General features: G+C 45.4%; 1 protein-coding gene across 2 annotated transcripts in view; it reads right to left on the bottom strand.

The window, feature by feature from the left end:
* The window catches only part of TSPAN5 (tetraspanin 5), a 169,849-nt gene that overhangs the window by 6,462 nt on the left and 142,698 nt on the right, over positions 1–20,689 (bottom strand). The window contains exons 3-4 of one of the 2 annotated variants that reach the window (XM_054591705.1): positions 4,935–5,081; positions 825–995 (exon numbers count right to left, since the gene is read on the bottom strand). In XM_054591705.1, the coding sequence (XP_054447680.1) occupies positions 825–995; positions 4,935–5,081 (318 nt within the window). The remainder of the gene's footprint in view (positions 1–824; positions 996–4,934; positions 5,082–20,689) is intronic. The other variant, XM_054591706.1, reaches the window with a different exon arrangement.

Here is a 20,689-nt window from a genome sequence, read left to right as displayed (position 1 = left end):
AGCCTAGTATAAAACCATGCATGTCTTATTAGAGTGTTGTAATATGTCCATGAGTTAAACTGTAGCTTTCATCATTTCCACCTTATATTGGGGAAATAGGTCATGGTCCTATCAGCTCAAGGTCACTTAGCTAATCAGATTTGAGCACCAGGTCTGTATCTTCTGAGCCCTGTTTATATCCTTTTGCATTTTGAACGGGACAGGGAGATTGCTACGTCCTTTGCATTGCTGGGGCCGTCACACAGAAATGCTCAGAAGCCGGGGTGGCAGGGTGTCCACTGTACAGATTCTTCACTGGTCAGAGGTCACCCGGGCTCAGAACTTTCTCAGCTTTTGGTTTTAACCACATGTGCTATAATAATACTTGAATAGGTATACTTTAGGAACTTTTTTGACCAGTATTTTACTGATAAATATAATATTCTGAGCTGTGAAGTGCGGAGGATGACCAAAAATGGGCAAGGAACAAGAAAGAACTTATATTTAACACCAAATACAATGATAAATCTAGAGCAAAACAGTACTCTTTAACTGTTGACAGCAAAGGGCAACTCTGATTAGAACCTTCTTGCTCAAGAGTTTTCTTCTCTGTTCCTCTCGGTAGAAATTAAGATAAGTGAAAATAGGATATTTCCATTCAGGGCACAACTCATGGAAGTCATAGAACAAGTCAGGAAATAAGTGGATGAGCAAACAAACCAAAAATCATGCAGAAAAGTCAGAGGTAGGTTCCAGCTGGCAGATGCCGAAGTCAGGAGGATGTACTTTGGGGTCATCCTTCCCAGAAGGCTTTCAACTTGAAAATAAACCAAATGTAAACTTACATATTCCTGGGTGAAGTCTATGAGGTTTTGCAAATCAATGTCATCCCTGTACGCTCTGATGTTGTTGTTTATAAAGAAATACAGCTGGTCTTTGATCCAGTCTTTGAAAACAAATGCCAGAACCCCGGCAGTGAGCTCCAGGAAGAATATAATTCCCAGGAACACAGAAAACTAAGACAAAAGACACACACACAGAGAACAGTTATAAAGGCGAGTTTGCTCATATACAATTAAATAGCTCCTTCTAAAAGGGTTTGTAATTACATTGGGTTGTTACACACATCCAAAGCAGATAACCTTCAATTCCTTAAGACTCATTAATAAAATACTACGTTTCAAGAAAGGATTTTAAAAAAATCAGGTCATATTCACATTTTGACACTCTGGTGGTCCATTTGGCAATTAACAAACAAAGTTCATAAGCAAATGGATAATAGGAATTTCTCATTAGACCCACATTAAGGCCTAATGAACTTCTCCTGATTAATGTGCTGCCAGGCACTGAACAATGATCTGTCCCCTACCTCTAGTAGGTTTTTGTAACACTGAAAAAGAAATCACCCCAATATTTTAAGATCACCCGTCATTTGTTACTGTGGCCTTGATCCTGTATGCAATATAGTCCTTCTATGGATTCAGGCACTGCTTTAATTCCCCTTTGCACCTGGTACCCAGGGTAAAATAGCAGACATGTTTATCTTAGATGAAGAGATCAAAGAGGAAGTTGGGGGGTGGCTGCGACATGAAAATAATTTCCCATCGAGAAAACAAAACGAAACCATCAGGTTGAGGGCCTTCCTTTGTGAAGCACCAGTGTCAGAATATGTTGAATAACATCAACATACAGCCACTGGGAGACTTCTGGCTAATGCAGGCAACAGGAGTTTAAAAAGGAAGGTGAGAGACCATGGGCGATGTGGTGCTGTCCATACATCTGGAGAAAATTCCCTTCCATCTAGAACACTCTGAAGAGCCTCACCTTAGTCATATCAATATACTATTCATACCCGCGGTTCTTTCCACTTCCTCCGACACCCACATTCTTACCCTTCTCAAATATTTTTGCTCATACAGATTATGAGAAATGAGGCTATAAAGGACGAGGGTATAAACTGCAGGCAAACTTCTGGTGACAAGGACAGAAAGGGCGGCGCTGGGGACACACTGCTTAGAGCTCCTGAGGGCTGCGGGAGGTTGTGGCTGACGGGGCAGAGGGGCTAACGCTGCCTGCTGTTTCTGGTCAGCGAGCAGACGTCAAGCAGCCAACCAAGAGAAAACTTATTTGGGGGGAAGGGTATAAAAGAAACTACACAGTTACTTAAAATTAAAAAAGACAAAAATATGTTTATTCATTCAGCAAACATCTACTGAATGACTTGTAACACATCAGGCCTTGAGCTGGGTGGGCTTTGCAGAAGCAAGGATGAGCAGGACCACACCCCTGCCTCCAAAGAGCTTACAGTCGTATGGAGTTTGGGGGCGGTGTGGGGTGGAGGACAGGCGGTGGCATGGCACCACTTCACATTAGATGTCAGTATACCTGACGGTGTTTATCCAGGGTGCCAAGTGCCCTTCTGGGAGGGTGGGCATGAGGAGAGGGTTGGGAGAAATAAGTGCCTGGTGAAGTCCAGGGCCCCAAGGTTTGGTTAGGCCCCACATCTAGGCTGCCAGCCCAGCCCCTCAGGTTCCAGAGAGCTCCCGGTTATCTGCCCTCAGCGAGTTCACTGGCAGGAGAATCTAAAGAGCTCTTCCTTATGACTAGTGGTACCAAAGTGATTTCAAAGTGAACCTTCCTCAATCTACGGGGGGAAAAAAAAAGGACAGAAAAAAATCATATCACTTTTACTCAATGCCTACCCTACAGCATAAAACAACTCCCCTCCCTTTATTATGTGACACTGTACATGACAGTTATCACACTGCAGAAATGAGAAAAATCATAGCTACCTCACATGTGTGTATATATACAACACCAAGCCAGAAGTCATGCAAAGGTTTTAATTACATTTTTGTTCTGACCTTTATAAAGGCTAGGCAAGTTCATTTCCTAGTTACCCTGGTAAATTTTTTCATGTTACAAAATATACATATCAAAAATTGAGTCCAAATTAAATCACTATCAAATATTTGGCAGAATCCTGTAAGCCCTGAGCCCTACAAGCTAATTTCCCCATTTTCAATGGTGCAGAGATGGACTCACAGGCTTCATTCTGGGATCTCAGCTGATAAGAAAGCTCCATTTCCATTTCACGTGGACTTTCCCTAGCTCTTGGATTTTTCCCTCAGCAATTCTTCTGGCTTTATGGCATCAGACCATGGAGACCTCCTACTTACTTAAAAGACCATTCTAGGCCAGGTTTTACTAAATGGAGAAAGAGACCAAAAAATATTCCCCAAGACTTAAAAAAAGTCAAGAAACAATACAATTCTCTTCATTTCCAACATAGGACTTTATAAATTAAGGTGATGATTTAGAGAAATGTCTATATTTCTGTCTATTCAAGTGAACGCTAGTATCTTCATCCATTAAAAAAAAAAAAAAGGCGTTACCCGTATAAACCAGTATGATTCAAGTGAATCATATTCAAGGGAATCCCACATTTGGGGGTCTGGAGGATAAACTTGATTAAAAAAATAGTGGCAACAAGTAAGTATGATGAGGCCCAAAGGGCTACAGAAAAATTCAGTGAGGTGAACTCAAGCTCTAGAAATATCTTGCCAAGAGGACTGGCAGGTTGGCAGGTTGTGACCAGGGACAGAACTCTGCTCTGTGTATGTATGTGTAAGACAAATGGAGTTTTGAGGAACTAGCTTCTCCCACCAGAGATCTGTGTGTACAGAACAGAGATCCAACTGCTCACTACATTGTACATAGGACCAAGTATCCCTTGGTTTGCCCCATTCACATGAGCTTCCCAGCGAAACAGCCTCCGGATTCTTGTCTGGGCCAGAGCTGCCCAAATTCCAAGTGGGCTACCCTGCATGGACAGCGAGTCTGCTCTTCTTAGGGATGTGCAAGAAAAAATGCCAGAGGAAGATGTGGCAGACACATTGGGAAAAGAATTCTGCACTGCAGCTGGGACTGTTTCTGGCCTACGCTCTTGTTTTCAGTGAAAATGGTCCTCAGTAATGTGTCACTACAGGATAAGAATCATTCTAAAAACAGGTAATAGTTACACTCATACTATTCTCTAGAAATCCTACCATCTTCCCTCATCAGAGGAGGGTGGGTTTTTTCCCATCCTTTTTCTGTTTTTGGAAAGGGCAGTGGATGCTGCTGTGACATGGCTGCCACCAGAACGCCCACATCCAGACTGACAGGCACGTGCGTCTGACCTCTGGCGGCACTTAGTGAGCCCGTCTCACATACCTACGGGCGCGCATAGGCCGCTTTGTTCTCCTTGGAAGGAATCTCCAGAGGAGAAGCTTTCACCTTCCATTCTCCACCTTTACGTTTAATTCCTATCTACCCCCTAGGAAAACTCCTCTTCCAAATCTAAGCATGCTGACAGCGATCGCGCCAAACACCCTGCAAGGGACCTAAAAATTTGCTGGTCATAAAAAAGGAAGACTGTGCCTTCTACTCTTTCTCCATACTCACCAAAATCTATGCTTAACAGATTTAATCTGGATAGGCCACAGCCACTGTGCTTACATCTGGTTTCTCTAAACCAACCGGCTGAAAAATTTTCTACTAATTATGTGCTTAAAAGAGAAAGCAAAAATCACTTAAAAGAAGAAAACTATATATAGAACAACCTTAATTCTAAAGGTTTTTTAAGGACTGAAATGCAAAGTCGAGATATACATGTATGAAACCTGCAGGGATAAAGTGGGGGGCCGGGGTGGGGGGGGAGGTTGATGCATACATTATTAAGGAGGCATAGGCAGGGAGTGGAATTAGCGAGCTCCCCTAAAGAAAAGCATTATCCATATTTTTGCCATATTTACCCATCAGGAAGGCCCTCAACCTGATTTTACCCATATTTATGGCAAAAGCCATATAGTTGCCAATGCTCTTCGTACAGCTCACTCTTGCCTAAAAAACAGGGTGTCCTCCTGGTGTGGCTATGTGTGGTATTCATCCTGGGAGCAGAGTGTGATACTTACAAATTTGAGAAGGAAAGTGTTTTCCCGTAGAGCTCCAATGCACCCTGCAAAGCCCAAAATGAACATCACTCCTCCCACCACAAGGAAGAGCCAGACCGGGTCGAAGCCGCCGAGATCAGTAATGGAAGAGATGTTGGACAGAACTCCCTGCAGGCAGAAAAGAACACACAACAGGGCACCGGACACAGGGTTAGTTCTCCAACATGAAAAGCTTATTGCAATTGATTTTCCCCTCTCCTGAAGAAAAACTGGATAGGTAATCTGATTATTCGGTGTGCTTAATACTCAGGAGACACTGCAAAAAAAGAAAAAAACAGAAAACGACTTTCTTTCCAAGTCTAGATAGGGTCATATTTTAAATGGTCCTAAGAAACCATCCTCGGGCCCTGCAGGGAGAAGATGCGGAAATTACCTTTGCATTCTATGTCCTCAAACTTCAGTGTTCTGGAGAAAATAGCAGGTGTGTAAGAAAAACACCTCCCCTGTACACCTGAAGCTAATACAAAATACTGCTGAATGTAAACTGCAATCAAAAAATTAAAAAAAAAAATTTAAAGGGGTTAAAAAGAAAAACACCTCCCACTCCCCAGGAAGAGAGGTCATCCTTAGTCCCAGGACACAGGGATGGCAGATGAGCAACTGCTTCGAGCCTTTGGCATTTCTCAGGAAATAACTGCATGTCAGAATCTGCCCTTGAGCTTCACATATCCATCAGGCTGAGAGCCTCAAAGCTAAGAATTAGGGTTTAAATGATTTAGAAATCAAAGGTTACTCCCTAGGTTTTAACCCTTTTATTCTCCTACCAAATGAACCCAGAGTAATCTCATTTCTCCACAAACAATGCCATTTCTTTACTGACGGTCTTTCTCCCTTACTGTGACCACATCAAATATAATCCAAAAGTCTGTTAAAAATTCTGAGGTTTTTTTCCTTCTAAAATGCATGGTACAAATTTACATTCCTTCCTATAGAGACCAGCTACTGTTATTTTCAAACTGGGTACATAAGGATTCTTAAATACCCAGTACCACCAATACTTTTTTTTCTTTTTTTTCGTTCTTTCTTTTTTTTTAAATACATTTGTCTCTGCCCCCCCCCTTTTTTTCTTATCTTACTAAATTATTTTTGAACTCTCAAAATACCCACTGAGTATCATGGTATAGTTGGCTATAAAGTCTTAATATTAAATAATTTGTTTTCACAGCATTCTCAAGAACCTGGAAGAATACAAAGTATTCATCTGATTTCATACTTGTGAAAAATGGAACCTAGAAAGGTTTGGTGACTTGCTGAAGGTCACACAGCTATTAATTGTTTTGGACCCAGAAAACAATGTTTACTTCAGTACTCAAAAAAAAATAAAAGATTGTATGTATGTATGTATTTGGAGGGGAAAAGAAGGGAGAAAGAGAGGGAGAGGAACATCAATGTGAGAAACATCAACTGGCTGCCTCTCACACACACCCCAACTGGGTACTGACCCACAACCCAGGAATGTGCTCTAACCAGGAATCAAACTGGTGACCTTTCGCTTTATGGGATGATGCCCAACCAACCCAGTCACCCCAGTCAGGGCAGCACTATTTTCTACCAAGTGGAAGGCATGTACTTGCTTCCAAGCATTTTCCAGTCAGCACTCATCAACACCTGACTCTGGGAGTTTTAAGCTTTAGCCCATTTTAAAGTAGTATGAACATTTGTGGGGGGAGCATCACCTTAGGAACCATAACAGGATATTAATCTAGAACACATATGAGGAATTAGGAAGTCTTAAAATGTACAGCTTAAACCTTATGAAAAAGGCCAAAGGTTTAAATGTATCACAGCTGAAGGGCCGAGAGACCATGAAAGCACTTAGGAAGGTAGGGTATATCCACTGACTTCTGGGCCGACATCACGGGAGGAAACCACACCCTTCGCCAGACTGCAGAGGCCAATGGTTTGGTTCAATCTCGTGTTCTTAGGTATCCCAGCTCTGAACTATGAGTCCTGGTGGGATACAGTACAGAAACACAATACCAATTTTTCACCCTCACAAATGATGCTAAGAAAAGTCCCACAAAATATGAGTGACAGTGATGAAGATCCAGTGTTAGAAATCAATCACTCTCTCCCCTCTCGGAATGCCTTTAAACACAGTTAAGTTTTAGATCTTATCCAGAGGAAAAGAGGTCTTTGGGAGTACATGCTAACACTTAAAATTTTAAAAATCAACTTAATTATGGGAGAAGAAGACTCAATTTACCTGGCACCAAAAAGAAGAGGCAGCAGAGGTTGAAGAGACAGGAAGGGATGTAAGGTCCACCATAACGAGGCCTTTCCAATACCAGCATGTCTGCAGCAACAGGTCAGAGAGGCTGCCCGAGACCCGGGCTTCCCCTCTAGGATGACCCTGACCTCTGCCGGCCGTGCTCCAGAAGGGGCTCCCAAATTAGAGGGGAGCCTGGGACTCACCTTTAAGTTCCTTCCAACTCTAAGGCCATTGTATGATTTCATCCATTTTTAATGGGCTTTTTATTTATGATTCACACTCAGGTCTGAGCAAAGATCACATTGTTCCCACTCTCCCGTGATCCAAGGCTAGACACGAATGGCTCAGTGAATCACAAGGACAGCTATCTGGGCAGACCAAGCAAGCCCACGAACGCACCTGGGCCTGACACGCCAAGGCACTCCCGCCCCAGAGGCAAGAAAAGTCCCATCCCAGTTCACAGTAGGCTCCTGGATCGGCTGTCCTCTCTGGGTTTCATCTGGAGGGTAAGAATTTGGCTTCTCAGACAAACTCATTTTCATACTTTCACTCTCCCCAGCCAGCAGGTTGTTTTAACTGCGAGGCCTTCCACTGTTTCCATGGAAATGATAAACACTGGGGGCTAGCTGGACTGCAGATTCTACTCATTTAAACCTAAATTTGGGCAAAAGACTGGGCTGGAGACAGATACTGAGAGGGTGTGGGAAAAGACATTCTGCAAAGCACAGAATGATCAAGAATTTTATTTTTAATGGATTCAGAGTAGACCCAGGTAGTTACCAGGTGAAAACTAATTCAAATCTCAAAACACAAAGTGTGGAAGCCAATGCCCAGTGCCCTATGGTTAGGACTTGACTCTCACGTGTGCAATGTCTCCAATATTCTCTGAAGGGCAGGCAGTCTCACGGCTTCTGACTGCACAGGGAGATTAAGGAGGAGCCGAATGGAATGCTGGCAACAAAGACCGGCTTACGAAAATGAAGGCGAGTTGACAGCTCAGCTTTCTGTTGTCTTCAAGATGGGGTCTCTCATTGGACTTTGTAATTTTGTTAAGCTCAATTTGACAAATGAATAAGAAGTGCTCGAACATGCCTACTGAATAATTATAATTAAAGCTTGTAGTTGACAAGAAGCCGGAAGAAAAAAAATCTAAGATTACAGTTAAGTGTGCCAAGTGATTTAAAATAGACATTCATTAGTGGTAAATCCTGAGGAATGTGTAAAAACAACACCAGCAGACACCTGGTCTTCTGGGAACCTGTGGGCACCACCTTCTTCTTTAGGGATGTGCACTTCCCTCTTCTTGTAAGAATTCCTTCTCCCACAAATCTGCTCCTCAGAGCTGCCAATTCTCATATGATCCCACCGGCTCCGCGAGAGTTGGAAGCCTGAATTCCCTTCTTCTGAAAGTAGGATTTAGAACAGGCATCTCTCTCACGTGGCTGAAGCTATAAAATACCAAACTGTGGAGCCACAAGCAATATGTTTTTCACCACATGACCAAAACCGGAGCTCACATTTTATGCTGGAAATAATGTATTAGGGATGGGGTGGGGTGCAGACAAGGGGTAGAAGCAAGTGCTGAATTTAATATGGGTCCTTTTCTCAGCTGGCTGATATTTCCAGTCAACATAACCACTAAGCCAGTGTAAACAGTTTTCCTTCGGGTTGATTCACTAGCAATTCCATGTCATTAATGACATGAGTTCTGGATGGAACTTTTCGGTGGTTTGTCTATGTCACTGACAAATAATACATGATTTGAGCTCCAATTCTCCATGTAAACTTGAATGCTCAGTCCTTGGGTTTAAATGCCAACTTATTAGGATTCAAATTTATTGAAAAAAAAAAAAAACATGCAAAATGGGATTTGGCTACTCTTTTCTGTACCCAGAACTGTTGCTTATGCAAGAAGTGTGCACACAAGCCTGGCGCTTGTAGCCCAGGTGTAGCTTCCTATCCTTCTTCACGTGAATCCTGCAGGTAAAGCCCTGGGAGGGAAAGATGCCAAGGATACCGGACTTTGTGGAGGAAGGCTGAAAATACCCTGTGAAGCCGAATTGAATGGGAATGAGGATAAATGGATGACAAGCAGAGCAAATAGCCACGTGTACTTATTCCTTTCACCATTTCTTCTGGCCAACATGAAAGCAGAATTGTGAACAGTTGCAGCAGAGACAGAAAGAGAAAGAATAAGAGAGAGAGTCAGAGACCGAGACTGCAGTCACAAAAAAAAATATATTCAGATATTACAGACTAAAGAATATAGGAGAATTTCCCACACATATGTTCTTTATTGATACATTATTAAGGCCCTGGCTGGGTAGCTCAGTTGGTTGGATCATTGTCCCGATATATCATGGTTAAGGTTTGATCCCTGGTCAGGGCACATATACAAGAATCAACCAATGAATGCATAAATAAGTGGAACAAAATTAATGTTTCTCTTTCTCTCTCCCTTCCTCTTTCTCTAAAATCAATAAATGTTTTTTTTAAAAATCAACGAATGAATGCATAAATAAGTAGAACAACAAATCAATGTTTCTGTCTCTTACCCTTCTTCGCTCTCTCTAAAATCAATCAATAAAAAAATTTAAATAATTATATTAATGAAAACTGATGTAAATGAACACTTACAAGAATTCTATACTTCATAGCCATACTGTATGCTCCCGTATCTATATTCTTCTGCCCCTCAGTCATCTAAAGTCTACACCTGTTGCTGCAGCAGGCACCAGGGCCAAAAACAAATCAACTGAACCATAAGGTACTGCTATAAAGAAGAAATGCACACCAGTCAATTTCAAAAGTTGAAAGAAACAAATATATTCAGCAAATTAGCCATTCCACAAATTTGCTTTTGGACAACTAGCTCTTGGCATGTCAATCTGAAGCCTTGAAGAGTGACCCTCCAGTGAATAGGAGATTCCCATTGTCCATCAGGTACCAGACAGTATCTCTCAGAACTTAGCACGAGTCTAAAGAGGAATAAGACACATTAACGGGACATGTCTAAGGCCGTATTATATAACAGAAGTTCAGAGAGCCAACGAACAAACGTGTGGACGTGCATCCGTCACGGTGAAAGGGAGTCTCTGGTCTCCCAGCCCCGTAGCCAAGCCTGCTCTGGGAGTGGCAGAGAGCACTGCATCCTGCACAGACCACCTTGTGCAGTACTCAAGCCCGTCTGGCTCCCCTACCATTTCCCTGGACCCCTGAAACACATAAAGAGGGTAGCCTGGACAGGGCTAAATGTGGGGCACAGAGTCAGGCAAGACATTTAATACAGACACAGTGTCCTGAATCCAATCCGAGATCCACTGCTTACGACCTGTGTGATGTTGGGCAGGTTACCAAACCTGCCTAAGCCTCAGTCTCCACATCGGCAGAATGGTACGCTATGTCATGTGGTTATAAGAACAGAGGAAACGGCCCAAGTAAATACAAACACTATGCTTGGCACACAATAAGAATTCAAACAAAGTTTATCACCATTGTCATAAGCATCACTATTGTATTAGACCAAGAGGAAGATATCAGCTGCTATAGAAGCTTGTGGGAGGGGCGTCCAATCCCAACTGCATGGAAGGGAATCTTTTTGCTCTGGCACTTGCTCTGCCAGATGCACTTCTGAGAAAAACCCTGGCCACAATCAATGACCACGCCTGATGAAGGTGGCAGTGACAGACTTGCCAATCCAATCTTCTTTCTTGGGGAATTGGAAGTCACCTAAAAGACACTCAGAGTAAAGGCAAAAGGGAGACTCCATAAATAAGCAAACACCGAGAGAAGACAGAGGCCATGAGTGGGTGGAAGCTAAGAGTGCCCATAAGTGGAGAAAGAAGCAGTGAGAAGTCAGTCAGTAGCGGCGAGCACACTGAGCAGTTGGCAGGTGTGTCGCTGCGGTCGTGGCCCCTGAACCAGGGCAACGGTGCTTCTGCTGCGGGGGAGCGGAGCGGGCACGCTGGTCGCCCCGGATTCACGGCGCCTGAGTGACCTTCCAGTCTCTGAACCATGACTTAGTCCCCATGAGACCACCGCGTCCCCTGGTTTTACGAATACTGAATGTTTCACAAAGAATGAAAGATCAGCCCACCTTCCCTCGGATCTGCATCTCCTCAGCAGCACCTCATACATTCATTTATCTCTGGAACTTAAGCAGCTTCTTCCCCACTGGGTTCTACCACTATTTCTTCTTGGAAGAGGTTTTTATGCACGTGCAGAAATGAAAAGGCAAACAAAGCTCCAGAAGGACTTCAAACCAATAAACCTCAGGAGTGTCTGTGGTTTTTTTCCACCACCAGCACAGAGCGTCCTCTGTGTACCACCTGGCAAGCTTCAGTTCCTTCTCTCAACCCACACAGAAAAGAAATGCAAAAATAGCATTAATAAGCCCCAAAGGTCTGGGACTCTTCTGCTCTGGCATAGACAAGCACATTCCTTCCAACTGCTGGATGAGAAACAGAGACAGGCATATGGAATGCGCACCCAAAGCCAGGCCAGATGGACCCCTTTGAGATTTATGAGACCGGATCCTGATTCACCCACCCCTCCTTAAACCAGACCCCACTACTTTAAGGCCACAGTTTTCCTAGAGGGAGAAGAGCATTTCCCTACGTGCGTGACAAAGGATGGCAAAATCGGCCATTTTAAAGAAAAGGAGCTACTCAGAGGAGGATGGTTCAGGAGCTGGAGGTAAGGTTTTCAGCAATGTCCACAGGAAGACCAAACTGGGACCACAGCAAAGCCTGCTCCTTAAAAAACCATCAGGCCCTGGCAGGTCAGTTGGTTAGAGCATCATCCTGACACGCCAAGGTTACAGGTTTGATCCCTGGTCAGGATTAACCAATGAAATGCGTAAATGGAACAACAAATTGATGTTTCTCCCTCTGTTTCTCTCTCTCTCTCTCTCATCAATTAAAAACATTATTTTTAATTCATCAAAGATCTTCAAAGACTGTTACCGGGTAAACCGCTCTGCAACCCCCAAAACATCCATCTATCTAAGGACTGCCTGCAGAGCCCAGAGACAGGCATTAGAACGTGAACAAAAGGCGCTGGCCAGACCCTGAGCGGGCCGGGGCGGTGCCCGGGCACCGGGGCAGCAGAGCTCAGGGCCTGGCAGAGATGCAAGGTTAAAGGAACACCAGCCGTTTTAAAGACATGTGGTCTCCTGTTTTCTCTTGTCAAAATCACCAGTGAGACTAAAAGTAATCCTTTCTTGCCAAAAGTGGTTATAACCTGTCTTTGGTGAGGAAAAGAAGGGGAGAGGCAGTCACCCTGTGGGTCTCTGTGAAAGCCTGGGGGCAAGAAGGGGCTGGGAGGCGGCTGCACCAGTCTCGGCACCTGCTGCTCTCGGAGGCCTGGAAACCACCGGCACCGCCCTGGTACTGCCTCTGAATGTGGAAGCACAGCCACCTGCAGAAGTGTCCCTTTTCGGAAATCTAGCATGTTCCTAGCCACTCTCCAGATATTTTACTTGCATTTTCAGAAGACAAGAGGCAGAAACATTCCTGCCTAAGTATAAAGTTTAAACGGAAATATGTAATTGAGGTTCTGATCATGGTGCTCCCCAAACTAAAAAGGAAGAAAGCAAAGTCTTGCCCAGTGGCAGGTAATCACTGTATTCTGGGGCTTCTGAGATAGACAACTTGCTTAGTTACTGAGAAAATACTTTCCTGGAGATCACCTAAAGGGTCCCAGCTGCTGCATTAATCATGGGTATTCAGGGTGAAGTGTGGTGACCCTCACTAACTAGGCTAAGGGGATGGCAAGCGAGCAGAGAGAGTGCTGGGCAGAATTTTAGCTCTGGGTGTCACAGGGGTACAGAGGGGTGGGGCAGATGTCATGTCGGCAAGAGCAGAGACAAAGTGACAGGACCTGGCCCACAGAGGGATCTATGCAGATGTGTGACCAATGGTGAGAGGAGACTAGGAGGCTGGCCGGGTACAGCTGGGTTTGAATCCGAAGGCTTTTGAGCAAAAGAAGGCCCAGACCATTTATGCATTTAGCAAGCTCATTCCTTGGGCAGCAGGTGGGTACTACAGAAGCAGTGGGTAGGCTCTGTGGTCACCCAGGCCGGCAACTCTGACCGCCAGAACCAAAGTAACATAAAGGCTGTACTACTGACACACACTATGCCAGGCACGGCAGGCACAGCACAACCTGGACTATTTCATCCTTACAGTAAACCTAGCAAGTAGGACTATTATTCATGAGAGGAAACAGGCCAGAGATGGAGTTATCTGCCAGGTCACTCAAGTAAGCAAGTGGCAGAATGGATTTGAGGCCAGGGTGCCTGACCCCAGAACACTGTTTGAACCATGACGCTCTACTGTCTGAAAAGGGAAGAGCTGTGGGCAAGAGAATTCTCGCTTCTATATACCTACTTCTAAAATGTTATGAGAAATGTCTGGCCGTGTGGCTCAGGTGGCTGGAGCACTGTTCTATGCAAAGGTTACCAGTTCGATTCCTAGGCATGGTCAGGGCACATGCCTAGGTTGCAGGTTTGATTCTCGGTTGGGGCGCATGTGTTTCTCTCTCATATTGATGTTTTTCTCTCCCTCCCCCGCTCCCTCCCTGTCTCTCTAAAAGCCACTGGAAAAATGTCCTCGGGTGAGGTTTTAAAAAAATTAAAGAAATAAAATGTTAAGAAAAATATGTATCATGATGTGAGAATGACCTTCTTACCTCAGACTGATCATTGAAAAGCAAAGGCCTCTCCTGCACACACATACTGCCACGGGCACAGAGCACTTCTTTCTCTCACACACCTCAGTGATATTGAAATCGGGTGGATAAAAGGGGTCAAAGGGAGGGCTGAGGGAGGGAACTGAGATTTCCCTGGAGAAAGCAGTTGCTGTGCTGTGCGACATCACTGCCCAGGTTGGGAAGCAGCTTCCTTTCACCCTAAACCTAGTGAGGATTTCCCAGGGGACCGCTGGGGGAGCTCTGAGACAGGGTGAATGAGGCCTGATTCCGCCCCCAGAGGAGTCTGGGGACCTGTCTGACTCCTGCCCTGGAGTTCTGGGGAGAGGGCTGGGCTCCAGGGCAGGGGAGGGCTGTTCTGGTGGGATCGGCCTCACCCTCAGATGAGTGTGTCCAGGAGAAAACGTGAGGTAAGCAGAGGAAGCCAGCCTGGAAGGAGAAAGCACTTCAGAAGGCAGAGTTCAGAGGAGTACTGGCTGAGGAAGATGGCCCGATCCGAGCAGAGGCACCCGGCAGCCACCTAGAACAGTGCTACCCACCAGTGGGCAGAGGAACTCTGCAGGGAGGCTCCAAACAGACCAGACGGCACCCCTTTTGCCATCTGCCAGGCCCAGATGGCAAAGCCCTGCCCCCACTTCTGCCCTGGAAGGAAGTGGGCAGAGGAGCATCTGGCGAGTGGGGGAGGGGCGACAGGAGGATGCGGGGAAGGAGGGCTTCACCCTGTTCCCCTCTTTAGGGGTCCAAGGCAGAGGGAGCAGAGGGGAGCTTAAAGAAGAACACTTTAATCCAGAGACAGGTTTGGAGTTTTAATTATTATCCTGCCCTGTGTAGTAACTGGGCCAGACTTGTGCGTCAAAACAAGAGTGGGACCGGGGTATCCAAGAGTGAACAACAAAGTGGCTGAATTTTTGACCCCACCTGATTTTCATTCTTGAAAAAAACCCTCTGAGTAAAGTTTGCAGGGACATACAAAAAGAAAAACTTCTAATTGTGAATATATTTCATGTGTTTGTCCAACTCAGCGATGACAGAACATCAGGTCATAGCGTAGCTTTCCAGGCACTGGGCCAGAGCTGTTTAGTGTTTAGATTTTTGGTCACAACCAAGAACTTGAGGGGATTACTTGAATAACTGAAGAAGAGAGATGCAGACAAACTTACACCACTTCAGTCAATAAAATAAAATCTTCAAAGTATTTTCAGCATCTCAGAAATGTCTCCTTCAAGTAGCTTCAAAGCCAAGGCATATACGTTTCTGTCTAAATTATCTAATCACTTCTACCTACTGCCTCCCTCAGGCTATGGAAACTTGCCCCTATTTCTAGGAACTGCCTAAATTGCTGAACCTCAGTCCCTAGCGAGCCTTCTTGGGAAATGAGGGAGTTTTTCCAAGGTGAGTCTACTGTACAGCTGTGACAAGAATCAACTGGAAGGTTCCAAAGTGAGACTTACGAGAAAAGAGCCCCCCTTATCCCCAGGAAAGCTGATAAGAGCAAAATTGGGCTGCAGTTGTTCTGACTCCCATTCTCCAAACAGGGTGAGGCACCACCCACTTGTTCCTTAGAACCAGCTCACTCCCTACAGAGCCCAGCCCAGCGAGTGGCACAAAGGATGAAGGGCTAGAGAGGGGCCTGGGGGAGAGGGTCAGACTTCCAATGTAACCTCTCTGGGCCTCAGTTCCTCATCTCTGAAACAGCAGGTCACCCTTCTCTAAAAGTTTAATCTTAGGGATGTAGAGATCACAGAAGTGAAAACGAAAGAAACTCTTGTGTGAGAAGCTATTTTTCCTGTGTGGTCCTCTACAATGTATGAGGGTTTTTTTCTTTTTCTTTTTCTTTTTTCTCTTTTTGCATATTCCTATTCGTTTAGTCACAAACATCTTCCGGGCCTCCATGGTGTGGGGAGGCAGGGCGCTAAAACTGAGCATAAAAGGGCAAAGATGACAGGCTCCTGCTCTCCAGGAGTTTTCAGGCCTGACAGGCCAGGGTGGGTTACACCCTCCAACCTGTAAGCTTGTGCTGTGTGTGTGTTGGGGAAGGGGATGCAGGAGGAGCAACAGGACCTCAAGCTGGAACTGAAGGCTGGCAAAGGGCACTCTTCCTGCTACAAAAAGCTAAGTCCCTTCTCACCCTCAACACCTCTGCTGGCAGCGCCTCACTTGCGAAGATGTATCAGCAATATATCACTCCGCCGCTTGCCTCCATCCACCTAAAAACTAAGCCATAAGCATAAATGTTGGGCAAAATGGAAAAGGAAAGGTATCCCTATTTTTCCACAAATTGAGACAATCATACGTAGATTCTCATTTTTATGCCAGAAATAAATGGTTATTTTCTTTCCTGACATCCAGAATTAATAATGGGTGTTGTTTCTACCACTGTACTACTATCAAATCAGACATCAGAAACCACATGTAATTTTACTTTCTTTTATGCTGTAAATGTAGTATGCTTACTAGAGGTCTGAGGCAACTACTGACTTCAATAATTGAACCTTAGGAGTCACAAAATAGCCAGGGTTTAAAAGAATGCTTTCATCATTCATTGCTCCTTCATTCTTTTATACGCAGTGTTTTTTGAACACATACTATGCGCCAGTTCATGTTCTAGGTGCTGGAGTACAGAAGTGAACAAAAACCTCCGCCCTCCCAGGGAAGGAAAGTAACGAACTTGTAAGCACGTAAGTGGTAAGTCCTGTGAAAAAACACAAGGGGAGAAACTCAGGGAAGGGCAGAAAAAAAAGGCCCAGGGTGGGGTGACAGTGCCTATGGACAAAGGTGACATTTGAGCAGAGATCAGGAAGCAAAGAAAAGTGACAATGTGTATGTCTGGGGGAGAGCACACCAGATAGTGAAGAGCAAGTGCAAAGGCCCTGGGGTGGTGAGTTATGTTTGAAATTTTGGAAGAATAGCAAGATGAAGAATGGAGGCTTGAGTGTATCAGCAGGGAGGGGAACACGGTGTGGGAAATAAGGTCCCAGAAGTAATGGGCCACCACATACTCACTGCTTTGAGTAAGGAAAGTTCATTGGAGGGTTTGGAGTGAAGAAGTGACAGAATTTGCCTTATATTTCTGAAGGATCACTCTGGCTGTTGTGTAGAGATGGGCCTGGGGTAGGAGTGGGGGGCATGAGCAATGCAGGCAAGATGTGGTGGCTGCCTAGACCAGGCTGCAACAGTAGCAACGATAAGAAGTCTTCAGATTCTCAATATACTTCCAAAGCAGAGTTGACAGTATTTGCTGACAGACTGAGTGTGCTATAAGAGAAAACAAAGAAGGGTGTCGGGAACACCCAAGCGAGTGAAAGAACAGAGCTGCCGTCTATGGCACTTGGGAAGAGCAGGCTGGGGGCAGGGGTGGTTGTTAGGAGTGTCGCTTTGAATTGCTCCATTTCAGAAGCCCATTAGGGCATTTAAGTGGCGTGGTAGGTAGTCTACTGGCTACACAAGTCTGTAGTTCAGATGAGGCTGGGACCAAAGATCTAAATTTGAAAGTCATCAGTATTTGATGGAATTTAAAGCCCCAAGCCTGGATAAGGCCTTCTAGACACAGGGGTTTGGGGTCCAACCTTTTGGCATCTCTGGGCCACACTGGAAGAATAAGAGTTGTCCTGGGCCACACATTAAATATACAAACACTAATGAAAACTGATGAGCAAAAAAAAAGGTTTTAAGAAAATTTACGATTTTGTGTTGGGCCGCATTCACAGCCATCCTTAGCTGCAGGTTGGACACCCCTGAGAGCATAAAGAAAGACGGAGAGGAGGGTCCAGGACCTAGCCTGGGACGCTGAGAAATTCAGAGGTCAGAGAGGTGAGCTGGAATTAGCAAAGGAGTGTGAGAAGGCACTACCTGTGTGGCAGAAAAACCAGGAAGGTGGGATATCCTGGAGGCCAAGTGAGGAAAGTGTTTCTAGAAGGGAGAAATGATAAACCACGACTTAGTCCTAGCTTTACTGATAAGGGTTTCTGTGTACCTGGATGAAAAAACGATGTGCCCGATGACCCAGATAGGTTCAATAAGAAAGTGGCAGGATCAGTAAGTCTCTCAGCCGGTTAATCAGAGATAAATTGAAGGCTATAGTCTAGCTATAAAGACAAGATACAGAAAAACAATCTGATGCCATGACAAGTAGATGGATTATAAACTGCTGGACACCGAAGGGCACACATAACTGAATGAGCGTCAACCCTTCAGGAAATTTCTAGTGACATATCATTGGGTTCTGTCCTTGGCCTGCTCAACATATCAGTGGCTTTGATCAGAGATAACTATGCTTGACTGCAATCAGAATAATCTAAGAGGCTTGTGAAAACTGAGCATCCCCGTGCCCAGCCAGACCTGCTGAATCAGGATCCCCCTGCTGGCACTGGGGCAAGCGGCTAAAGGAAGGCCTGAGCAGAAGGAGGCATTGAGGGAGCAGGCTGAGCAAAAGGTACAGCCAAAACCAAGCTGAGCATAATGGGGGATGTGCTAGAAGATGACAGCTGGGTAGATGTGGAATCCTGCATTTGGCTCTGGAGAGGGCATACCTAGCTGGATCTGAGATCAACTTGAACTCTCAGTGATCCACCATGTGACCGCAATCTTCACAGATGGCAGATGAGAGGAGAAGACCCATAACCCAGCCATTCCCGCTGCGTCCCCTAAAGCACTCTCTCAGTGGGACAGAGGACACACGAGAGGGTGGTCAGAGGAGCATGACCAAGATGCTGACAGGACTTCACCCACAGAGAAGCAGGTGTTTAGCTGAGAAACTCGGAAGAAAACAGGACTCCACCCTGAATACCTCAAGGGCCACCATGGAGGGAGGACTTACTCTGCAGGATCGAATAGGGTAGATCCATAACCAATGAGTGAAAACTACGAGGATATGACTGTACTTTGGTGGAAGGGAGGTCTTTTCAACAGTAGGAGTAACCCAAAGAGATGGCAGTGGTGAGTACTTTGCTGTAGGAATAGTTAAGCTTGTATACACTTTAATTAGCACTCATTGCAATGTTCTATGTGCATATACACGTGCGCCCTTCCTAGACTGGAAATTCCCTGAGGAATTACAACCCCAGAGTCCAGCACCAGCCCTGTCCCATCTATGTGCTCAATGAATGTTATTTGAATGAATGAGTTGATCGTGGCTGGATGCCACCGAGCCTGCTGTACAATTGCCAAGTCGTGCTACATAATTGTTAATGTTCCTCCTAAAACAGCAGATCCTGTTATTTCCAAAAAACGGCATGTAAGCCAGTTTTCTCTGGAGACAACAGTTACCCTCTGCATCTTCACAGTCGATCTGGAATTTAGAAGTGGATTATTTAATTATTATGTGTAACAGTCAATAGTAATATTAGCCCTAGGTTTAAAACTCGGCCTGATACTAAGCAAGTACAAGCAATAATAACGTGGGCCCCTAATGTTTCTGTGGTTCACATAAAAATGTGTGTTGAAACAATGCGATCCTTCCAGCTGTGACCCAGTTCGGAGACTTACCTTCCACGCCTCCTTACAAGTAAATGTCACTGTATCTCTCTGCTGGGGAAATTTATTTACTGATTCATGGGCTGGAGTTATCGGCTCGCAGGGGCATGCCGCCCACCACCCGCCCACCACCCACGGCCGGCTGTGGTTCACCTGCACATCACCCTGTCAGAGGCCCGGTCCAGCTTAGAAGTTAGCCCAAAGGGCATCGACAGAGCAGCCTTTGCAGTTACCAAGCTGATGGATGCACATCATATCCTCCTTAAGAGCCCCCAAAACCAAACCAATTCTCTGGTCCATGAATCAGAGCCAGGAACTCATCTAAAACCTGGGGCACCTTCCAAAGCCACGATTCTGCCCTCGTCCCCACGTAGGGGCGGACATGCTACAGTCATGCGTCCAGAGGAGAGCGCCACATCGCCAAGAAGCATTTATTTTATAGCAGGAGCTGTCTTGGGGGCCATCTCATTTAATCCTCACAACAATCCGATGATGTGATATTGGTGGCCCATTGCACATACAGGACACGGGTATCTCAGAGAAATTAACACAGGTGCCCACATTCACACAGATGGTAAATGGACTAGCCAGTACTTGAACTCAGGTCCCCTGAGCTACACTATTTTTCTACAAACAAACAAAGCAATCTTAAAACAAAAGCCAGACCAGGACACTCCCTTGTCAAAATACTCACCCAAACTTCTGCAGGACCCCACCTGCTCAGGCCTTTGGCTGCCTCTCTTGCCACATGCCTATTTGTCTTGCCCTTGTTCTCTCCCTTCCAATCAACTGGCCTTCTTCCTGTTCCTAGGAATCACCGAGTCTCTGACTCAGGACTACCACACTTGCTAACCCCTCTGCCCAGAATGCAATTCCCCCCAGCCCTCTACAGATCCCTCTTACTTCATCCAGGTCCTTGTTCCAATGCCACCTCCTAAGGAGGCCATTCCCTCCTTATCGAAAAGAGACCTAGTCCGTCACCACTCTCTAACTAGTCCCTACCCTCCACTTTACGTTTCTCAGCAGTACTTACCAGTACCTGAACACAGGTATTCAGTTAGTAAACTGCTTATTGTCACGCTCTCACTGGAATACAGGCTCCACGCGGGCAGTGACTCTGCATCCCTCACTGACACACCCCCCAAGTCCAGGGCCCACAGGCTGCCAGTGCACACCGGACTGGGCTGCTGTATAGCCTCAGCCCTCTGTCATCTCCGTTTGGTCCCAGCACACAGAGGGCTGCTGCACAGTAGCTGGGTGACCCTGGCCAAGTAACTTCAGGATCTCCCGAGAAACTTTCCATTTACTGATAGTGGCCCTGACA

This window comes from Pteronotus mesoamericanus, unplaced genomic scaffold, assembly GCF_021234165.1.
Source record: "Pteronotus mesoamericanus isolate MK-2021 breed Mesoamerican mustached bat unplaced genomic scaffold, CSHL_Meso_final scaffold_232, whole genome shotgun sequence".
Lineage (NCBI taxonomy): Eukaryota > Metazoa > Chordata > Mammalia > Chiroptera > Mormoopidae > Pteronotus > Pteronotus mesoamericanus.
This window is presented reverse-complemented; position numbering and strand designations above follow the sequence as displayed.